This window comes from Vipera berus (assembly GCF_964194415.1).
Source record: "Vipera berus genome assembly, chromosome: 1".
In the NCBI taxonomy this organism is placed as follows: Eukaryota; Metazoa; Chordata; class Lepidosauria; order Squamata; family Viperidae; genus Vipera; species Vipera berus.
Window position 1 is genome coordinate 170,845,435 of NC_138202.1, and position 22,947 is coordinate 170,868,381.

The window sequence follows — 22,947 nt, forward strand, 5'->3', positions numbered from 1 at the left end:
ACTGATTTATTAGAGACAGTATCAAAAAGCCAGGAGTGATCCTAACAATTTGGAACTGTTACAACAGAGACTTCAAGCATATGACAATTACAGGTAGTCCTTGGTGAACAACCAGCAACTGCATCATTAACTGACAAGTGTAACATCACATGACTGCATTGACTTGGGATGGCAGTTTTGGCAGTTCCAGCTGTGGTCATTAGGTGAATGCCAGATGGTTGCTAGGTACTGTGTCACATGATCTCAATTTGCAACCTCCTGCTTCCCCATTGACTTTGCTTCTCAGAGGCTGGCAGTCAAGGTTGAAAAGGGTAATCACATGACCCTGGGGCACTGTGAGCCAGTAGCCAAGTTCCTGAAGCGCAATCACATGACCATGGGATGCTGCAATAGCCACAATTTTAAGCCTGGCTATAAGACTCCTTATTCAGTGCCATCATAACTTCAAACAATCGCTTAACAAATGGTCATTAATCAAGGACTACTTGCATTATGCCTAGATAACTAGTTAAGAAAAACTCTTTGTTAAAAAGTTCTGCAATTAAATTCCAAATGCACATTCAACATCTGATGAGCGTTAAAAATAGTTTTTTTAAAAAATTGAATTTTAATCAGTTTTTTTTAAATGAATCTAAAAAAAGAGCAAACAACAAAGATCAGTGCCTTGCTTTAGGAGAAATTCTTGTCAGAAACTCTTTTCAGTGTTGCAAATGATTAGGAAGGTAAAGGAACAACATGCAAGATACAACATTGGAATTCCATCCTAATGCTGGGAATCAAAATCCCAATTTATTTATAGTCAATTAATCCAGGGCAGACTGTCGTTCTGATACTGTTTTTTAAAAATGTTCATTTTAAAATGGAACTGCAACACTTCTCAAATCATAGCTATGTTTTGGCAAAATCAATAGAGCATCCATCATGCATCTAGCAAAAAAAAGAGCAAGCCAACAAACAAATATAAACACACACACACACACACACACACACACACACACACAAAATAATAATACACTGTACTTGTTTTTCAGAGTAAGACTTAAAAATAGGACTATTTTATCACATTACTGCCAAATGCAATGAAAAGTCCGTTGCAGCTGTGATTCCAAATGAGACTATCGTCCGTCCTTCTTATGTGCAGATCTGTCTGAATGGGAAGTCTATGAAATACCGGTACCTGCTTAATCATTAACTTTATCTCACAAGAGAAGACTTCATATTTTTTACTCCTTCTCTCCTACTGCCTCCTGAGCTAGCCTTCATAGCCCCAACCTCAGCTGGAAAAAATATAGATTACCATTTCTGAAACTTGATCCTCAAGAGGAGGCCTTTGTCTCATTCCCTGCTGACCACCAGAAGCAGTTTACATTCATTCTGAGCTGTCCTGATGTTAAAGCAGCATTTTCTCTTTTCTCCCAATACAAACTGAACAATCTGCCATGCCTCATTTACGTTGACTTAGTCAAGGACTGGGTTTGATCCAACTCTCATTCACCCCCTGAAGTTGCTGAGCTCTTCCCCCCCCCTCCTTTCCCTCTTCCCTGGCACTGTATTCCAGGGCCATTTTGCTTTCAGCAGTGGGAGAATCCAGTTCTTTCAAACTGAGTGTTCCCCTCTACCAAAAGATCATCACTGCCAGATCCAGCAAAAAATCCTCAATCTGCTTAGACGGGGTTGGCAAGATAAGGGAGAGAATGGTTCTTAAGCTACCAGTTCTCTCCACAGGATTGGAGGACTGCAGTTACAAGAATCTGTGTTTGCTTTCATTTGCTCTCCTTGCAAACTTTCCAAGCAATGATCTGAAGCACTTGGTTGTGCAGGAGACAACTTTTTTTTTTTAAAGAGGGGGTCTTCAGCCCCCCTGCCACATCCCACCCCATGGATCAGCTCTCTCAGGAAAAGGTTTTTACAGATTGCTAGACCCAGGGGATGTCACAAACCTACCTCCTTCCATAGGGAGAACAATAGGTAGTTGTTGCACATTTGAATGGACTTGAAGGAGATTCCGGTGCTTCTCACATATTGTAATGGCATTCTTTATGGCATCATAGTGGCCAAGTGGTCCATATTCTGAGGCAAAATATAAGCTATTCCTATAATAGAAACCGTGCTCAAGACATGAGACCCCTTTTACTTCTTCAAGCCTACAATTTACTTATGACTCACATACTGGTTGGCAATTCCCTCCACTTTTCTGTGAGATCTTCCCTCTGTTGAGAATATGAAGAGAATAATTCTAGTCGAAAGGCCAAAACCATTCTGGCCATTTGGGAGATTTCCAGGACAACGTTTTTGTTTTTAGCTTAGTAGGGTCAAACATTTGGATGAAGAACTGGTGAGAAATCTCAGGGTTGTATTAAAGACACATGGAGAGGAAAGAAAAAAAAAACTTCTAAAAGATGACTTGGCACATAATTTCCATCAGGGGATATTCCTCTTTCTGTTATTGTGATTTGCAATAATATGGTTTAAAAGATTAGTCCCACTTCCAGATCTCACTATAAAAAGTGAGCACAGTGCCTTAAAGAAACAAAACATATGATTGTAGTCACCAGTGCTTTTTTTGTAAAAGAAAAAGGTGCCGGAACTCACACGTCATACAAGCCACCTTGCCTACCCTACAAGGTTCCATCCAAAAAAGGTGCCGGAACTCCGTTCTGAGCGTTCTATGAGAAAAAAAGCCCTGGTAGTCACCCTGAGTGGGTGATCTCCCATCAATTCAATCACGTGAAAAGGAGCACACTGTGTCTCCCATTAGCACTAAATACATACCTGTAACTTAGGAAAAGAATCTGAAATTCATAGCCAGTCTACTTTCTTCTCAACCCTCCAAATCCTAGATTTGCATTACCGACATGCAAACCATCAAAGGGCCAAGTTTTTATTCTATTTGACACTTCCAAATTATCAGGTAGAAGGAGCCCAACTATCCAATCCATATCCAAATATATCTGCCCTGCTCCCTTGTGACAATGTCGCTGAATTCCCTCCTATCTCTGTGGTTCAAAGGCTAAAAAACATATCCTCAACGACTGCTGCCCCCAAAGCACTCCCCTATCCTTCCTCTAGCTCAGGGGTGTCAAACTCACTGCGTCACATGATGTGTTGTGACGTAGCGCAACTTTTTTCCTCTTGCTAGAGCTGGGCTGGGTGCAGCTTCCGTGTGACGCATCCGGCCCGTGGACCGGCAGTTTGACACCTGCTCTAGCCGGAAAAATGCATTTTGCCCCAATCATTAGTTCTCTTCCTTCCTACAAAAGTCCCAGAGCCATTTCTGGCTACCAGCCTCAGTTCTAGATTGCCATGACAAGAAATTAGAATGCATTCTCCATACAATAGTGGCATTAACTCACCAACTATGGCTTTAAAGTATTTTAGTTTTATTATCTACTGTATAATGATCTTACTCTAATTTTAACTGCCTCAATAGCTAGTTTAACACCTAAAACTGCCAGAAACAAACCAAACATTGAGTAGGACAGCCTTCTTTGAACCTATTCCTCCACTAGGAGAGGCAGCTTCTGCATTAATAAATATTGTTTAGATAGGTTTATATATCACACTCATACATAAAATGGTTTCTTTGATATTGTAAATTGTAAGGTTGTTGCATCAGGATTAATGTATGATTGTGCTACATGAACCCAGACAGTTGTGGCTTACTCAATAAATAAATCACTGCTTAATGTAGTTGACCTTTAGGTGGCAAAATATCTTACACAAATTTGTCCACAATCAGATCTAACCCCCCCCCCTTTTTAAAATATTGATCAAACAAAGCATTTTGGGAAACTTTGTTAGTCATACATTCCACCATCTTTAATTGTGCACATTGGGCAAAAATTGCAGAATAAATACAATGAATACTTGAAGAAATGGCAACGGTTTCCCAGGTAAGGAAAGAGGATGTCAAAGCAAGCAGAACTGATTGGGTTGCAGCATGAAAAGCACGCTTTCAATTATTGATCTAGGATGAATCTGACAGGAGCACAAAGGAGTACTCATGAAAATATACAATACTGGTTGGGCTTGCTCGTCAACCGATTCCTGGATAACAATATGTAGCACAAAGACGGCTGTACCTACCAGTGGCACATGATCCTTCTGACGCCACAAGTATCTCACTTTGCTGCTTGCAGGCAGCTTGTCTCAAATAGCACTCATTCTGATAGGTATCGCCATTGGAACCACACACAGGCACATAGTCGCTGTTACACTAATGAGCAAAAAAGAAAACAAGAGACAGCACCGTTAGTAAAGATGTCACAGACGTGAAGCTCATTCTCCTTTATGTTCAGGCCCCTTAGTGCAGACAGTTGCTAAAGAACAAAATTATAAGGTTGTAATTAACATTCACTCTCCTAATCCTTCCCAGATGGGAAGGTTGTCCAGATGGAAGGGACACATTCATCTATAATATTTCAGGGTTTCTACAAAGATTAAGGGGTTCAGGATGAGTTACAACCCTCCCACCCTACATTACTATGCATATCCTTCTCTATTCTTTCTTATCGTCTCTCTTCCCTCGGTGTCTCTGTGCTGTTTTAATCTCGTTCCATCCTTTTTCAATTTCTTCTTCCTTTGGGCAAATAGAGTCATTAAAGGAACCAGAGCAGATGCTTATGATATTGCTTGATAAGGGTGTAAGAAAAAAATAGTATTGCTAGCAAAAGATTTGCAGAAACCAGGATTAATCTCTTTGGAATTATTATTTTTTTAAAAAAACATTTTAATCAATGGGACTGAATGGGAAGATTTTCAAGCTGGTGTGAATGGGTTCCTGATCTGGCCTTCTAAGACGTAGAAAGATGCTCTTTCTAAGAATCAATTATTAGTGAGATGGGAAAATGAAAATAAGATATGTCTAAACTATCATTATTTCTTATTTAATCAGGTCAAGGCTGTGGACAGAGCAGACCACAACTGGATCTAATTGATATCTTGCCTGGAGTATATTTGGAAGTATCCCAGAAATATCTATGCCAAATATTTCCTGCCTACTGTGTACACAGCAGTACTCTTGTCTCGTTTCTCCTTGATATAAGTGAGATATAGTGAAAGTTGTCGACAAAATAACCACATTTCATGGTCCCTTTGCAAGCTACTTGAAAAAGGCAAAAGATTAACCACTACAGTAATGTTTATGAATATGATGGAAGAGTAGGCACAATCACTGACTATTGTTCTGCTTCAGAGCTTTTGAAGGGTTATTAAAATTTTACTTATCTTGAATCATAGGAACTGCTACTAACTGGGTATTTCATTAGGCACTTAATTATGTGTCCTGATATCATAGATAGTTCCATTGCTTGGTGGCACTGGTTACAGAGGAATAACTTAAACTTCCCTTAAGCCAAACTTGCTTTCGCCAATCTAAGGCTCCTGTCATCCCCAATCAAGTAACGCCTGTGGCTTTCTCACTCCTCATTTCATGCCCCAAAGCCAACTTACAATGGGGCAGCTTCTTTCATTGCACCCAAGGACTGCTGTTTAGTTGAGTGAGTTGGTTGAAAACAGATTGCTAGGCATACCCTTCTGGTTCTGACACATGCCTCACAATAGGACTGGCCCGACTACTTTATCTTACACTGCACTGCGGAATTTGAAGGAAAATGTGTGTGGGCTGCTCAAAGTAAAGACACAGTCCTGAGCTTTGCAGATCACAGTGTCATTCTTGGGGGTTATCTATTACATATTAGCCAATCTGGATGTTCACTCTTAACTTGCCATACCATTAGGAGTTGTGGTCGAACAAGGAAGCTAAATGTTTTCTTCTTGTGCATATTAAGAAGAAAACTGTTTGCCTCCAGTTACAATTAGCTATTCCATCTAAAATGGAGAATTTTACCAATCTGCTTAGGTAAATTGGCATCAAACAGCAGTACCTCATTAATATAACAGCTAATTGACCTAACCAGGCTGTAAGGCGTAAGGCAGAAGGTAGAGAAACCGATGCTTCATTGTTCCATCTTTTGTAAATTAAAGAGACAGTGTCTAAACAAGCTGTAGAATAGAATTGGCCCTGGCCAAATAAAACAAAACAAAGGTAAACCAAAGTTTCAAAGATGAACCTGACAGCCCTAATGACAGAAGGCTGTGCAACCTCATATACAGTATATATCATCGAGAAGGGTGTTATTGATTGGAAACTACTGCAATGACAACACAAGTAATACCAACTCAAACTTGATAATAAAAGAGATTTTGTCCTAGCTATTCTTGTATGCAGAGCTGCTCCTCAGTGCAGCTGATCTGACCCTCTTTTTTCCACTTCATGCAGAGCCAGACATATTAAGTCCAGAGTTATTCATATCATGGCAGTCACGTGGATGAGAACAAGAGAGCACCTGCAGTTAATGATTAATCCACACTCTATCAACCCACCTGAAATTCCTGCTAGGCATAGGAGGCCATCAGCTTTCTCATCTTCCAGCAGAAGAAAAGGGCAGCTTCCCCCACTACCACCCTTGTTCATATTAATAAAAATAATTTGATTTTATGATTAAAATTAGACAACCTACCGGGTGCAGTTATCACAAGAAAATCATATTCAATAGCATTAGAGATACTTGGCTGTGCCCTGTACCAGATAATTATGCCAACGATGTGATTATCTCATGATTACTGTACTCTTGATATGTCTCATTGTTTAATTAGAACAAATGTAATGATCAAGATTATTATTTACACATGATAAGCTGTTGAAAACTAGTTAAAAATAGGAGAAAGTCACACTGCCAATTAGTTGTTCTACACAACGATATTATGGCATGCTAATATACATGATGTAATTGAGATGAGGGAAAATGACAGACCATACACTGCCTCCAAAGAGGAATGGTTATATAAGCAAATAGAAAAGTTATCCTAGTTGACACTTCCACAAAGAAACAAATTCCAGAAAATTATTACTACTTGGGCAATGTGGTATTTCAGTTAGCTAAGGAATGAAACATCTTCCATATCCCTTATGTCAGGGGTCTCAAACTTGGCAGCTTTAGACTTGTAGATTTCAACTCCCAGAATTCCTCTGCCAGCATGGGAATTGAAGTCCACAAATCTTAAAGCGGCCAAGTTTGAAGACCCCTGCCTTATGCTATAATGCTTCTGATCTTATTTATGCATATAGGCTTGAAGTCTAACTTTTACTAACCAGGTGTCCAATGGTATTATCTTCAACAAACCCAAAGAAATCTGTCTGAAGATTCTCTGCTAAACTGGCAATTTTCAGATAACACTTTCCAGCATTTTGATTTATCTGCTGAAATAGTCTGACAGCCTCATGGAGAGGGTGTATGATATAATGATTACCTCTAGTCCAAAGCTAGCGAGTACAAGCTAGATCTAGGGTCAAATGCCCCAAATGGAAACATACTGGTTGATCTTTGACCATTTGCCGGCTGAATTCAGATGTAATATGAAATCATAATTGGCTCTCATTCATGTGCACACGCACCTCTGAGTCAGTCTTCATTCCTAGCTATTGCATGGACAATTCCATGCAATTTTGTCTGTAATGTGTTTGGAAATGGTTTGCCATTGCTGGCTTCATGCTTAAGGCAGAATTAGAATTCCCAGTCTTCTATCTTCCAGCCATATGCATTATCCAAATTAGCTGCCTTGCTTCCCATGCAACAAGCAATAGTTAAATAAATTACACTTTAGTGCAGTGATAGACCACCAGCAAGCTTTCTGTGCTAATTCAGCATCCATTCTGTGACCCCTGATAAAAACCTAGTTAACGTTTCGTAAATCTAGTGGCATAATGTTCCACTTCTTTAGCTTCAAAAATATTCCAAAAAATCTGTGAGGCTTAATGTATTTATTCTGTACTTAAACCTATCTCTCTCAACCCAACAGTAACACTGGATGTTCAAAGCAGGTGGTTCAAGGAAAGAAAGTAGTGGAGACAGCAGAGCACAACACAGCTACTAGCACTAATAAAGTACTAGGAAGAACTGACTTAAGAGACCAATAAAATCAGAAAAAAAATTAAAGCTCAGAAATATGCCTGAGGTGTCTAGTGGTATGTGGGAAAGACCTTGGGAGATGGGACAAAGAGATGCTGCCTAGAGAACAGTCAGATAAGAGACAGCATAGCCTGCAGATAGATAGTGGGCAGGCCAAGAGGCTCCCTAGTTTCTTGGGGTGTAAAGAAGATGATGGGAGAACTGTATTTCCAAATTTGCAAGATCCTGTTAATGTAGCTTTTTAATAAGGTAAAATTATATTATCTGACTCTATCTGGTCAACTTGGTAAGGCTGACATCAATCTTGCAAGTCTTTCCCACTTACTATTATAGATAGAAATGGATTACAATCCCAAACACGGAGTATAGGGCTGTCAAAGAAGATTAAGAATACTGGTTAATAGTATGGTTCCAAGGGCACAAAATGAAAGCCTATAGAACTTCTTAGTTATTTGGTTAAATAATACCAGAACAAACAAACTGGCATATACATTTAATTTTTCTATACTGCTTTTCCCTTACTAATAATGGAAAAAACTTAACATTCCAAAAAGTAAGTCAAATTTGTTGTATTTATTTATTTATTTATTTATTATTGAGACTTATATGCCACCCTATCTCCCGAAGGACTCAGGGCGGCTAACAACAATGACGTACAATAAATACAGAAGATTAAAATTAAAATTAAAATTAAAGGCCCCTGTAGAATAAATAAAAATTAAAATTAAAATAAATTAAAAATTAGAGTTAAAAATTAAAAACATAATTAAAATCCCTGTCAGTCCAGGTCAGCCAGGTGGAAAAGGAGTGTTTTGAGGCCGCAGGTAGTCCTTGAGTTACGACCATAATTGAGTCCAAAATCTATGCTGCTAAGTGAAACATTTGTTGAGGTTTACCCCATTTTACGAATTTTCTAGCCACATTTGTTAAGTGAATCACTGCATCTGTTAAGTTAGTGACATGGTTGTTAAGTGAATCTGGATTCCCCATTGACTTTGCTTGTCAGAAGGTTGCAAAAGGGAATCACATGACCCAAAGACACTGCAACTGTCATAAATATGAACTGGTTGCCAAGCATCTGAATTCTGATCATGTAACCGTGGGGATGCTGCAATTGTCATAAGTGTGAAAAACGGGCATGTCACTTTTTTGAACTCGGCTGTAAATTCGAATGGTCACTAAATGAACTAGATGTTGTAAGTCGAGGACTACCTGTACAACTAATCTGCCAACTAAATTTAGGATGAAATGAAGCTACCATATCTGTGCTGCAAAAATGATCACTGGATGGAAGCCAACTGGTTGTCTTAGTTTTTGCCACCCACAGATGCTTGAAGATTAGTCATTTCTCCATCAAGGTTTTGACCAATTTGAAAATCCTTGGCTGTTTTCTAGGAACCGTTCCTTTTAATTTAATCAGTGGGGAAAACATGTATCTTTTTAATTTAAAAAGTGAGGGAAATACATAAAGCATCATGTTTCAACTCATTTACATGATCCAAGGTATTATTCTTGCTCAAAATACTCTCCCAAATCTCTTGCCCTGCTGCTTTGAAACAAAATGGTTTTTTGAGCCAAGAAATCAGTATAATGTTAACAACAGGAAGAAGCAAGACACAACTACATACAAACCAAGAACCAATTGATCTGAGCTCCTCTGTAATATGTGATAAGCTTCCAATGATTCCTCCTGGGCAATTTTAGAACTTAGAATGAAAAAAAAAAGAAATGAAATAAACCGAACATCCATCTCCTCAAATAAATAAATAAATAAAAACCTGCCATTTTACAAAAAATTGCCTGCATACATTGCAAAGTGGAATTTTATTTGAAAGCTGCAGTGCCAGCCTTCATCCAGAATCTAAGCAAAGCTTCCAACGGAGCTGGAGGGTAAATTGGCAAAATTTACTAACACAATTAACACAGTCTCTAGGAATCTGATATATTCAGGCAGTGATCAAATCTTAATCAGAAATATGTCTTAACAGCGTTGCCTGTGATTGTTTATACGAATACGTAGAAGTGGTGCAATCTATCAACTGTGCTACTTGTTCAGCGCTGGAAGGCATGTGCTTACTGCTGCCTTCCTCCAGCAAACACGAGTTTTTCAGGAATTTCAATTAGGACAGACTGCTTGAAATGACAGGAAACATACTCTGCCTCTTCCTTATTTGTAGTGTTCCCAGTTTGTGTATGATGTAATACAACTACCTATGGTTTCACCACCAGCTATAATTTTCAAATCAGGAAATTAGATTCCGACGAACTGCAAGCCCACATATGATTCTATGGCTCCGTGAGATGAGCGGTTTCTTGCAAAGTGTCCCAAACTGAAACAGGAGCCAGGTAGAAAGTGAGAGCTGGACATTTGTGGGTGGTGGGGTGATGTTCATGAGGCTTCCTTGTAATCCTAATCTAGCTTTAGATGAGGAAAACGTAACTGCTGGGGTCAAAGTAAGATTACCCACCTGACTATTTTACGCAGAGAGGAATCAGTGCCCCAACTCTTATGGTTTTCATATTAGTTTGGAATAAAAATAGAAAAGCTGCTTATCAAGTAAATAGTCCCTAGTGATTACCAAAAGTAAGAGAGTCAACAATACAGGCAGTTTTAATGAGCATTTAATGACTGATCACTTAGCAACTACTCGAAATTACCCCTTCAAAAGCTACTTATGACTTGGTTTTGAAGTTCTGATTCACACACGCACACACACCCTGCAGCCACATGATCACATTTTGGGCACTTGGTAACGGACTCACACTTGCGGCCACTTGCAGCACTCAGCAATCACATGACCACAATTTCTGACATTTGCTGGTTTCCAGCAAAAAATGTACATTGGGTATAATTGGTTTGCTTAACAGCTGTGGCATTTGCTTAACCACTGCTGTGTATTCTTAATGACTGGTGTAAAAAAAGTTCATTAAATCAAGCGTGGTCATGTGGTATCCCATTTAATGGCCACCATGACTTACAACTGTAATTCCAGGCTTGTAAGTCGAAGACAACCTGTAGACTTCTGATACATCCACTTGCTTAGAAAGTAGCTGGTTTGGACGATTCGGTCCATTAACCACCGAATGCTTGTATGCAGAGAAGACTCTACAGTAGAAATTCTGCACCATGCTGAATATCAGGAAATAGAGGCTCATATTTCAGACCAGATCATTACAAGTATTAGTGAGATTAATCCATCATGTAGTTTAAAAAGGAGATGGTTCAGAGACAGGCATGAGTTTGGGACCAAGGAGTACAGTGGGTAGAGACCAATGATGCAAAGGGGATAGTGCCATGCCAGATGTGGATTTGTTTCCAGTCTGAAGATAATTGGGAAATTCTCTGGAACAAGAATAAGCCACCAAAAACTATATTATGTTATGCAACTCATAATTAATGATAACAGGCTTTCATCTATTTTAATTAATTAATTAATATATTCTGTTCTCTTCCTTTCTAAGCAAGTCCAATAGTATTCTCTCTGTGTATGTACCGTATGTATAAACATATATATTCACAGATATATACTAGTTTAAATAATAAACTAATTAATTACCTTGAAATATCATTTTCTGGTTTGTATTTCTATTTTATTCTGAATCTGTAAACTGCTTCCTCTTTGGCACATGGCTGGAGATCCAAGTCAGCCTAAGTTGAACAAACTTTATGGATTTTTCACAGATTTGTATGCTCCATAAAGAAAAACGTCATATATTTGACTCTTACTGGAGCCATTGTTCCTCTTGGTCATGTGCCTCTCCTCTGATATTCACTCACTGGCTCAGTATGTCCCATTGACCCTCATGCAGTATGAGTTCATGTGCTCCACACCCACATGGAGAAGCTTAAAATGTGATTTTTACTTATGAGAGAATTTAAGTAGCATCCATTCTTTCCTTTTAGTCATGTGTATCTCACATGACAGTTTTTTAACCAGATTTATATTTTGGACTCTGCAGGATAATAGGTAGTAATAATAATTTAAAAAATATGTAAATCTGAAGTAGCAGAAAATCTGAAATGTCTAATGTACATTTAAAACCACAAGATGGTCCTAGGAGACATCAGTGCCTATAGAGTTCTCTCTTTGGTGCTTGCTACATTTCTTCCCTTATCTGTCAATGTTTAAAGGACGCTTTTAATATTAGAAAAATAGACAAGAACCTAGCATTTTTTTTGTATCTCCAATAATGTTTTGGAGAGCAAATGGGTACTCTCGGGAGGTTAGGAGGGGATGGTTGATGACTACAACCTAGCACTTTGTTTGGAAAGATGCTAATCTGTCCAGTAAAAAGGGAACAAGATAATTTGGGGACCTTGACAATTTCCTGGTAGCATTGGGAGGCAAGGGTTGCTGGCAGGCTCTGTCTTCAGTCACAACAGAGGTGATAGGGCAGTGGTAGCACCATCTCTGGCACTGATCTTCTAAAATTATTGGCTTGGCTCCAGCTGATATTGTTCTACTTTACAATGACTTTAATCCCTGGGCACATGGTCAGAATGGCAATTCACTTAAGATCAATTTTGACCTTTGTTCTGTGCTTAATTCTATCTTGATTCTCCTCCAGCAGATATTTCTCTCCCTGCTGGCTTCTACAAATGTTTCCAGCTGGAGAAATAGGAGGTAAGGAAAGGAGTAAAGCATCCCCTCCTCCATCTTATCTTAGTGCATGCAGTAATTGGCCCCTCCCTCCAAGGCATAACCTATACCAGACATGTCAAACTCGCGACGTCACGTGACGTCGCATGATGTATCGGAACTTTTCCCCCACTGCCAGCAATGGGGTAGGCGCAGTTTCTTCCTGATGCGTCCGGCCCGCGGGCTGGCAGCTTGACACCCCTGACCTATATTTTAAAACCAGGCTTCTGCAGGCTTAAACTAGCAATGCTCATCTTGGCTACCATAACTTTCTTTGGGTTATCCAAATAATTTGGCTTCCTCCCTTCCCTTGGAATGAACATGCCAAACTACAGGTGGTGAAAAGGTCTAGAAGGAATGGAAAACTGCTAAGAATGAATCTCCTAATGTGCACATAGGACTGCTCTCTGCAAGAAGAAATAGTGCCTGCTCTTTTTGAAGCAGATGTGCAATAAATGTGCTCGGTAGAGAAATAGAAGACCCTCACTGTGAGTATCTGGGGTGTGTATGCCTGGTGTTCTTTTTGCTTGCAGAGTTATGGATGAGCTTCTGGAGTCAAAGTGTCTTCCTGAAATAAGTCAGAATCCATTTGCGCAACTCCAAACGATCTGATCTGAACTTGCCCTTTGAGAAAATGGATGTTATTTTATTTTTCTACTCTTCTACTTAATGCTACCAATACATTTTGTATAACAATAGAAAGAAGACCTGGAGCTTCAGACAGTACCTGTTTCTGCAGTAGCAAAGGATTTTGACTTTTTCTTTGGGGAATGATAACTTTTCAATCAATGCATAAACACAAAACACCGGGTGGGGGAGAGGGGGATGGACGTTTGCCACAGAAGGATGGTCAGGACTGGCCCTCCTTTTAAGCTGAGTAGGATGACTAAATCAGGCAGCGGATACTGAAATCCTGACGGTGCATGTGCCAAGTGGCTCTTACTGCACCTAGTTTATTCACCATCGCATCAGTAGTGATGAAACCAAGATTCAACTGCTAGTCTTGTCCAATTCTGAGCCGAAGGAAAATTTGAGTTTCACCCTAGGCTGCAAAATGTTTTGACTCACACTTTATTTGATTTGATTTTTTTTTATCTTGCCTTTATTACTTCAAAAATAAATCAAAGTGGCAAACGTGCCTAATACTCCTTCCTCCTATTTTCCCCACAGCAACCCTGTGAGGTGAGTTGGGCAAAAAGTGAATGATTGGCTCAAAGACACTCAACTGTTTTTCACGCTTAAGGTAGAATTAGAGTTCAGAGTTTCCTCATTCCTAGTCCAGCATTTTAACCAGAACATCAAACTGGCTCTGTTTATTTTGTTAAATCTTACAATGCATGAATCATAATCATTACTCAAATAACTATCATGGAGAAATTCGAGAGGAGTTGTGTTTCTTTGTTGCAGAAAAGCTACAGTCAAAATGTCTTAAAGACCAAGTTTTAAAATAAGTCAACATCTGCAACTAAAAATATGCTTTATAAGGCCACAGGGGGTTGTTTTCAGTTAACAATTCTACTATTCATCATATAGGAATGTGGTGAAGGTTGGGGTGGGATATTATAAATATTGTGGCTAAACTGGCACAGAGTGAGTGAGGTTAGTCAGCCCATCATAAGATACACAATTTAGCTCTATGAATGGGATACTGTAAAATGTCTACACTCTGTAGTTTCCCAGATGGTGTAAAAATAAAAAAAGATTTTATTTGTCCTTGTCCAAATTTTGAAAAATCAAATCAGTGCCATTATCAAAACTAAACAAATACAAATCTGCGGTTCTCTTCTCTTCGGTATACTAATGCTTGAACTGATGTCACAAATCTTTCCCTTGAATAAATCCTCCAATCCATAGTGATATTTTCCAGAACTGCCAAATTATCTATCCTGAGCATAAATGAGGTTATGCGCTTCTTGTGGTGGACGTCCATAGAGATCAACTGATGGAGCTGTGCCACCTTGCTAGTATGACAGTACTCACACACGTTCCTGATTTTGTAGGTCCTGAACAAGTCTTAGGTTGATTGGCTGATTAATATACAGAAGTTTATAAGATTGGCATTAAAGCTTAATGTTAGGAATGGGGGGAGGGAGGAGGAGGAGGAGGAGGAACTACAGGTAGTCCTCAACTTACAACTATAATTGGCTCCATAATTTCTGTTGCTAAGCAAGGAGGTTGTTAAGTGAGTTGCACCTGATTTTACAACCTTTTTAAAAAAAGGGTTAAGTGAATCATTGCAGTTGTTAAGTAAATATTGTGGTCATTAAGCAAATCCAGCTTCTCCCCATTGCCTTGTCAGAAGCTGGCTGAGAAGGTTGCATATGACAACCACATAACCCCAGGACTCTACAACCATTGTAAATACATGCTGGTTGTCAAGTGTTTCAATTATAATCGTGAGGATACTGCAATGATCATAAGTGTAAGGACCAGTCATAAGTCACTTTTTTAGTGCTGTTCTAACTTCGAATGGTGTTCTGTTCCAGCCTACGACCGGCCCTGTTTGTGTGACAGGGACAACCCCTTTTTCCTTTTGACAAATTAATAGGCTGGAAAAAACCCAATCCAAATTTATTTACAGTTCCAAAATGATAGTCTTTCAAACAAAAAAGCAGCAGAATATTTTCTTCAATAAATGATTCAAACATCAAACAAGAGTCAAACAGATTAGCAAGAACAGACCAGGATTCTCTTTGAATGTCTACAAACAGTGGCCTTCAGCAACCAGCACCGCCCACACCTTCCCCTTTTATTATCTGTCCCAAGGCGTGGCTTCTCAATGCCTTCTCCTCCTTTCACTGAGTTGCCTCACTGATTTTCTCTGCTCTACTCTGCTGTATTGCCTTCTGCTTCTAGCGTCTCTGAACAGATTCAGCTGTGACTCCTCTGAGTCCGACACCTCCTCCTCACACAGCTGAGCCTCATGAGGAACACGACTGAAGAGGCCAGGCTAAGAGTCCTGCAGTGCATCAGAGACTCCCTCCGACACCGAAGGCTCTCCAAACCCCTCCTCCTCCTCCTCCGATTCCTCAGACTCAGCTGCTGGGAGCACAGGCTGACACTGAATCACAACACTTGGTTGCTAAACAAATGGTTGTAAGTCAAGAACTATCTATATTCAAATGGGCAAACAAAGCACCCTACCACTATAATCTGATCTGTTCTCTTCTCCTCTCTGCCATCTTCTCATTTTCCTGATCCTAGTTGCTCACAGAGAAGAGCAATAGGATAGCTATGACAGGTAAAACCACCCATGTAATGTTGAACATGAGGTTCTTCAATTTTCCAATTGAATATCTTGGCTTGGTAAGCCAATATCCACATATAGTTTCCTGTTTCACTCATAAACAAGATAGAGTTCATTTCCATCATATTTTCTGGACTTGATACTTAACTAGGACAAAGTTGAAGAAAATGTGTCACTTCTCCCCACCCCCATTACTACAAAAGAAATCAAAATAAGAAACTAAAGTCTATACCCAATCTAAACTCCCAGAGCCACCACAATCTTGAATGCTACTATTATTGCCATTCCAATAGTTGTTACCAGAGTAAAATGTTTAATGTACCATTAGGGGCCAATTAATAAATTTGTAAGAGGTAAATATAAGAATACTTACTAATCTAGTTCACTCTGGACTAAATCAAATGTAATTTTTGTCACGGGTCTTCTTATCTCTTGGTCCTAATCCTGCTTCCATTTTGAAGGATAGCCATCGTTACCTACTCAAGTAGGGCCTTTGCCCTTATCTGAAAAGCTTACACTTCCCTCTCATTCTTGACTATGTCGGATTTATAGGACACTTGTTGCAAACTCTCTATTAAAATTAATTGAACAAGGACAGTTTACTGTACATATCTACATTGATTCCAGACAGCTCATTTTAGGGTTTCTAACAACAATTATCGATCCTTGCTCCTGGATCTTCCCCAGCAGCTTACATTTGCAGGCATAACCAAATTTTTAAAAAATAACTGTATCCTACAATGAAGTTTCAAACCCTGATTTCTTCAGATCATGCTACTGCTAATGCGATTGTTTCAGTTTTTGCTCTTTTCCCATAGAAACTCTTTCACAATTAAAATGCAAATGCAGGTTAGGCTTAAGATATTTCATGTGTAAATGCAGGTTAGGTTAAGATATTTCATTACATGACTGTCCACAGAGCTCTGAAAACGAGAGTGATAATTTCAGCCTAGATTTTCTGACTACAAACAAAATATCTAGTTGACAAGGAAGAACATCTGTCTTAACCCTATGCCTTTGGGAAAGTTTTTTTAAAACAGAAATCTTCTGATGAAACTTTAAATGCATATTCTAAATATTATCCTATGTAGATTGTTGGAGATCAAACGAGTAACACATACCCAAGCGCACCCACAAAAACAATCCAACTGCAGTGGATCCGAGCTCTCATTTATGCCACATCATTTTATGATGCTCAAATTTAGTGGGAAAATGGCTGATTTTCAGTGACACAGTGTAGCGTCTTTTCCCCAAATGCCTCGAGTTCTACTTCTAATTTCAACTGCTAGAAAATAAACCACCATGGAACCAGTGGAAACCCACTGCTAATAACAGTGCAGTTCTGCAAAACACTGCATCCCAAAGAAGGTCAGTTCCAAAATTAAAGAGACCCAAGTAAAGCCATCTTCCGTCAGTGATTCCATTGTGCAATTCAACCACAAAGTCTAGTGGGAGCCACTGAACCTTTGCATCAAAATCTGCTACCATTCTTCTTTTCCAAACAACAACAACAACGTCTTTCTTGCAAAGAAATTTAAAAAGCTGTGCTACTGAAACATCTCTACAAGGAAATACTCCTTAATTGAAGGACAGAAAATACAAAGCAACTTTCCATTTAAAAACATCTGTCAGAGAAATGTATATGTCAAAGAACCCCTCTGAGTTTTGATAAAATGACTCACAGAATACTCCCATGTAATATGAAACACTTATTTCCCCTACATTTTTAAAATAAGTCTAGAAAAAAATCAGCACTCCTCCCAATTCAAGGCAATATAATTTACACCCATGAGCCTAGAGTGGCATTGTTGGAGTAGATGCAACTCGTAATGATTTAACCTGATTTAACTTGTGTGTCCATTCCTGAAAACATCCCTTGTGTAGGTTGTATACCTTGGGTACCAAAGTGGACCCAAGGTCTTAACAGGAGTACATAATATATTTAGTAGGACAACTAGCTCTAATAAGCATAAGTTTATTAGGACATAGCATAATGTCCTACGAGTATAGCACGAGTAGCAAATTTTTTTAGCATTCATTTTTTGAACAAATTAAGGTAATTTAAACTTCAAGACAAATATATAATTATATTTCAGACTTTAAGTTCAATCGGGACGCAGAAGCTACTGTTAGGAAGAAAACTGCATCAAAAAAATCTGTTAGGGAAAGACTGCATTCAAAAAGTTTATATTCCAACTGGTGGGATCCAGAAGAAGAGGCGTCTCTGTCATGGCTCCAGCCCCTTTGGAACATCTTCCCCTGAGATGAGATTGGCTGCCTCCCTGTGACTTTCTGCAAGAGTCTGAAGACACGACTCTGCTACTTGGCTTGGGGCCCCAATGGGGGAATATAACAGTGCAGGTGGTTGATCAACTAATAGCAGTTGATTTAATAGCAGCACCTAATAGCAGTTGATCTAATATACCTCCACCCCCAGTATATTCTCCTCCCTTTTCCCCCATCTTTACTTACAACTTGTATTTTATTGCAAGAAAGAGAAAGAGAGACAGACAGACAGACTGGGGATTTTACTCTGCTAGCTGTTGCAAACTACAGGGAGCAGTGCTCATCTCTGTTTCAGGGCCATTTATTTATTATTATTTTATTTTATTTTATTACATTTATATACCACCCTTTCCCGAAGGACTCAGTGCGGTTTACAGTGCTGTCCAAAGACATTTCTGTGGTCAGGTGGCCAGCATGACATCACTATTACCTTCCCACCGAAGTGGTGCCTATTTATCTACTTGTATTTGTATGCTTTCAAACTGCTAGGTTGGCAGGAGATGGGGTGAGGATGGGAGCTCACCCTGTTGCATGGCACTCAGATATCAAACCTCGGCTGCTGACTTTCCAACCAACAAGCCCAGCATCTTAACCAATGAGCCACCACACCACCTAGGTCAGGGGTAGACAACCATGGCTCTTTTATGACTTGTGGACTTCAACTCCCCGAATTCCTGAGCCAGGAAGGCTGGCTCAGGAATTCTGGGAATTGAAGTCCACGAGTCATAAAAGAGCCAGGATTGCCTACCCGACCTAGATAGATGGATGGATGGATGGATGGATAGATGGATGATAGATAGATAAATGTTGTAAGCCTCCCAGAGTCTCCTTGCAGAGAGATGGGCATCAAACTAACTTAATAAATAAAAAATAAATATTACAGAAAATGTGTATGGTGTCTGTCTGTACACATATGTATATGTCTAATACAGAATCTCATTGAACTGATTTCGACAATATATAAATTCAATAAATAACAATTACATAATTCATATACTTAAAAGAAATTATGTTGATGAGGAAACTGAGCTGAAAACCTTTTAACACTGAATCCATGAACAGGATGAAACAGATCCAAAAGAGGTTGATTGCCCATTTATAGATATATCTGCAATATTTCTTCAAATGGGCTAATCTGACCTGCCATTTGTTCAAGCTAAGACACTGAGACAATTTTATTTCCTTGGATGGAACAAAACAATGAAAACAAGATGAGAGTAGGGGTGGTGCCATGACCTTTGCACAGATTTTAGGAAGAAATGTTTGGCACAGCCTTTCAGGATTCTCGCTTAGTGGTTACCTTCAATCAGGACACTGACTTACAATTCTTAAAAGTAGATTCTAAGCAAGCAAGCATAACAGAAGTACTGTAAAGACAAACTTCAGCCAAATATTATCCAGAGGTCAGATCCCAGCAGTGCCATTTCCTTCCTATTTACCAGCATTAACTGTATTGCCATTCAGTCTTGGAGCTTACTGGCATAGCAGTCAAATGGAACTACAGTTACTCTCATATGTATGTGTGTGAGAGAATATAAAGGCATTTATATACAGTATATCCATATACCTATGTATATAACTCTTCACGGGGTTCAAACAATCTCCAGTACCACCCCAAGAAAGAGAAGTTCTAGGTGACAGAAGAAACAGGCTGAAGACTTAAGATGCAGTTGAAGAGGTGGCAAAGCCTACCTCTCAACTCCCCAAACATAGTGTTAGCAGGAAAAGAGAACATTTGTTCCTTATCTACTTTCTTTTTTTTTTTTACTTTCTCTACCCCCTCCCCAGTAAGACTGAAATCAGTCCCGGAGGGTGGCGTGCCTTCACATCATCCCGGGATGTCCTGGTTTCTACCATCTGCAATACAGGCACAAACAGGATTTGATGGAACAATTAATCTCTTTGTACAAGCAAAATGTTCGTCATGCCTTGCTTTCTAGTACCACGTGCTGAGAAAAAAATAAATAAAATAAAGCGCAACAGGACTCCTTACGGTTCAGCTCTAAACTTTGATTTTGCATTGGGGGTGAATCCAGGAACTAGATGATCAACCTTTAAAGTGGTCCCCGGTGTTGTGTCTAATTTGCAGCAATGGGCAAACAGACATGTTCTTCCCCAGAAAGCACGGCCAGATTACTACAGAGAATAAAAGCACAATAACAAGCTTTTTCTCGGCTAGTTGGCAGCCCTACCTGGAATATGTGTTGTTGTTTGTTTTTTTATCCCAGTGGGGAGTCATGATAGCTAGTGCATCTCTGGGTTAAGAGAAAAGTTTTCCAAGCCAGAGGGTGCAAAGCTTTTAGGAGGGCTTGAATTTCTAAGGATTGTGGGGTAAGAAAATAATCCCACATTCAGTTATTGCAGATCTCCTGCATTAAGTGGATTCTGCATAACTGAACCAAGGTAGTGTCGGTACTGATTGAATTTATAATCATTTATGATTTATTGCTTAGCAGGGTTTGTTCTTTTGGGTTAGTAGAATTTGGAATGAGTTGTTTTAGCGTGAGAACGAAAGATTCAATAGACTGCATATACTCCCAGTGGCCCTTTTTTTTCCTTTGGGAAATAGCTTCTGTTGCCTCTGCGACTATGAAAACCCCTGTTCCAGCCCACCGTGTTCCCTACATTTAAACCAATTGTGAAGCCCAACTGTAGCCAGACAGGAGGAAGTCAGTGTGCTCTGAGCTTGCTTTGATTTTGCTGCTGTTGGCGCTGAATTCGCTGCCACTCCCCATCAGGCAGTGACACAAGGACAAAGCATTAAATCAATGCCTTGGAAGAGGCAAGTTCCAAGAAACTCAAGGAAGAGGTTCGTTTCGGACTTACACAGGATACTTTTGTTCATCCCCCCCCCCCTCCTCTTTTGGCAAGAATTTGGGTTGGGAAATATAACACTTGAATGTAGTGTTGTTTATAGGCTTTAGTGATAACATAAATATAAATGCAATGTGCACAGCGTGACTTTAGCAAGCATTATGTAATCCTAATACCTAATTTAAAGATTGATTAGGCACTGGCTATGAAATGCCATGCATGCTTAGAGGATCCTTATTCAATTTCAGGCTTATCACATATGGCTGCTACTACACTGTTAGATGCTAAACTAGTGATTTTAGCGACTGTGATTATTTTCATGGAATCGAAGAGGAAGGCCATAAAAGGACAACCTCCCATTCCCCCACTCATTGACAAGGGTGTCTTTACTTCTAAAGCATGCTTCTGATACAGTTTCCATACACAGTGAAATATGTAAAGGGAAGCAATTTGAAAATACTACACAATGCTTCTATTCTCTTTTTTTCCACTTGTAAACATTTATTTCATTCAACATTTTAGAGAAAATATATTCATTGTGAAAGAGGAAACAAGGGATTTACAAATGTCATAAAGATTATACTTTTCCAGTATATTAATTGACTTAGAATAACTAAATATATTATGTGGTTTTAAAGGTCTGAAAATTGCTATTAAGCGCTAAGGAAACCACAAATATTTTAAATATGGTCAGCACAATATAAATCATAAAATGAAATAAATAAAAATGATTTTTTTCCATGCTAAAAGTCTATTCTAATTTACAGGTTCTAAAAAATTAAAATAACAGACTTTATGCAGTCAAAGAAAACATAAATTCATGTACTGGCACTGTAGTCTAGGAATGACATTCAATTGGAATGAAATTCTGTACGTGGGGGTTTACTTTGGAGATGTGAACTTACAATGTTTGCAGAAGAAAATGTAATAATAATTTATCTGTGTGGAAATAGTTATAGTATTATTTATCCTTCTTGAATTTCAACCACTCCTCTGAGGGAAACTTTGCTGATTTCAGTCATGCATTTAGGGCAGAGGAAGTGATTGTAATAAGCCATTTTAAGCAGAATTCTGTGAAAGAAATGCGGCCTGTTGAAATCAATGGACTTATTTCCACGTAATGTTTGCATCTAAGTGCCAGTTTAACGCAGCAGCATCCCTACATTTCACTTAACTAAGAATAGCTTTGGCTTCACCCTTCCAGAGAGACCCCTTCAGGTTTATCAATACATATGAAGTTTTGTTTCAGACAAGGTGGACTCCACCCTTAAAATCAGTAGAAACCAATTCAAGTAATATTTATACTTTCTTGGATTCGAGATTGAGAACCAACCACAGGCAACCAAGAACAATTCTCTCTTGGAGGAATGGAATGACCTTCTTTCCAATCTTGATGATACCCAGACTCTTTTAGAGTGATTTGAGCTCATATTTATACAGATCTTCTTTACTCATCACGATACGGCCTGCTGAATCTTTAACTGAAGATCTGTCTGATTAGGAGAATGAGCAGAAAAACTGATTTTATAAAGGCTACCAGTTCAAACTTACATCCCCCCACAATCATCTTACTCTAATGAAGCACTGGAAGAAACACATCTTCATTTCCCCAGAGACTCTATCTTCTTGACACCATTTGGATATCCTGCCAGCTTTTAAAACTCGCAGCCGGCCTTTCTCCCTGACTTCTCTCCATGCAGAGATATAAACTGCCAAGTGATAGCTTGTAAAGCAAGATTCCTGATTTGTATTCTCATTAGTGAGTTACCGAATGAGAGATCAATCTTCTTACCTTGAACTGACAGACGCAAGTCACGGTATCACCAATCCTTAAGCACTCCCCGTCAAATTTGCAAGTATTGGTGTCACAGAGAAAGAGATCGTTTTCTCTGTCATCATAACCTCAAACAAAAGAGAAAAATGCTGTCAGCTTCAGTCTGGCAAATGGACAGGAATAGGGCAACTGCTTTTTGAGGCACCTAGCACAACA

At 39.1% G+C, this 22,947-nt stretch overlaps 1 protein-coding gene across 1 annotated transcript in view; it reads right to left on the reverse strand.

Annotated features, from left to right (window-relative positions):
* The window catches only part of TMEFF2 (transmembrane protein with EGF like and two follistatin like domains 2), a 270,268-nt gene that overhangs the window by 244,882 nt on the left and 2,439 nt on the right, over positions 1-22,947 (reverse strand). The window contains exons 2-3 of the mRNA XM_081314466.1: positions 22,750-22,859; positions 4,087-4,216 (exon numbers count right to left, since the gene is read on the reverse strand). Of these exons, the coding sequence (XP_081170592.1) occupies positions 4,087-4,216; positions 22,750-22,859 (240 nt within the window). The remainder of the gene's footprint in view (positions 1-4,086; positions 4,217-22,749; positions 22,860-22,947) is intronic.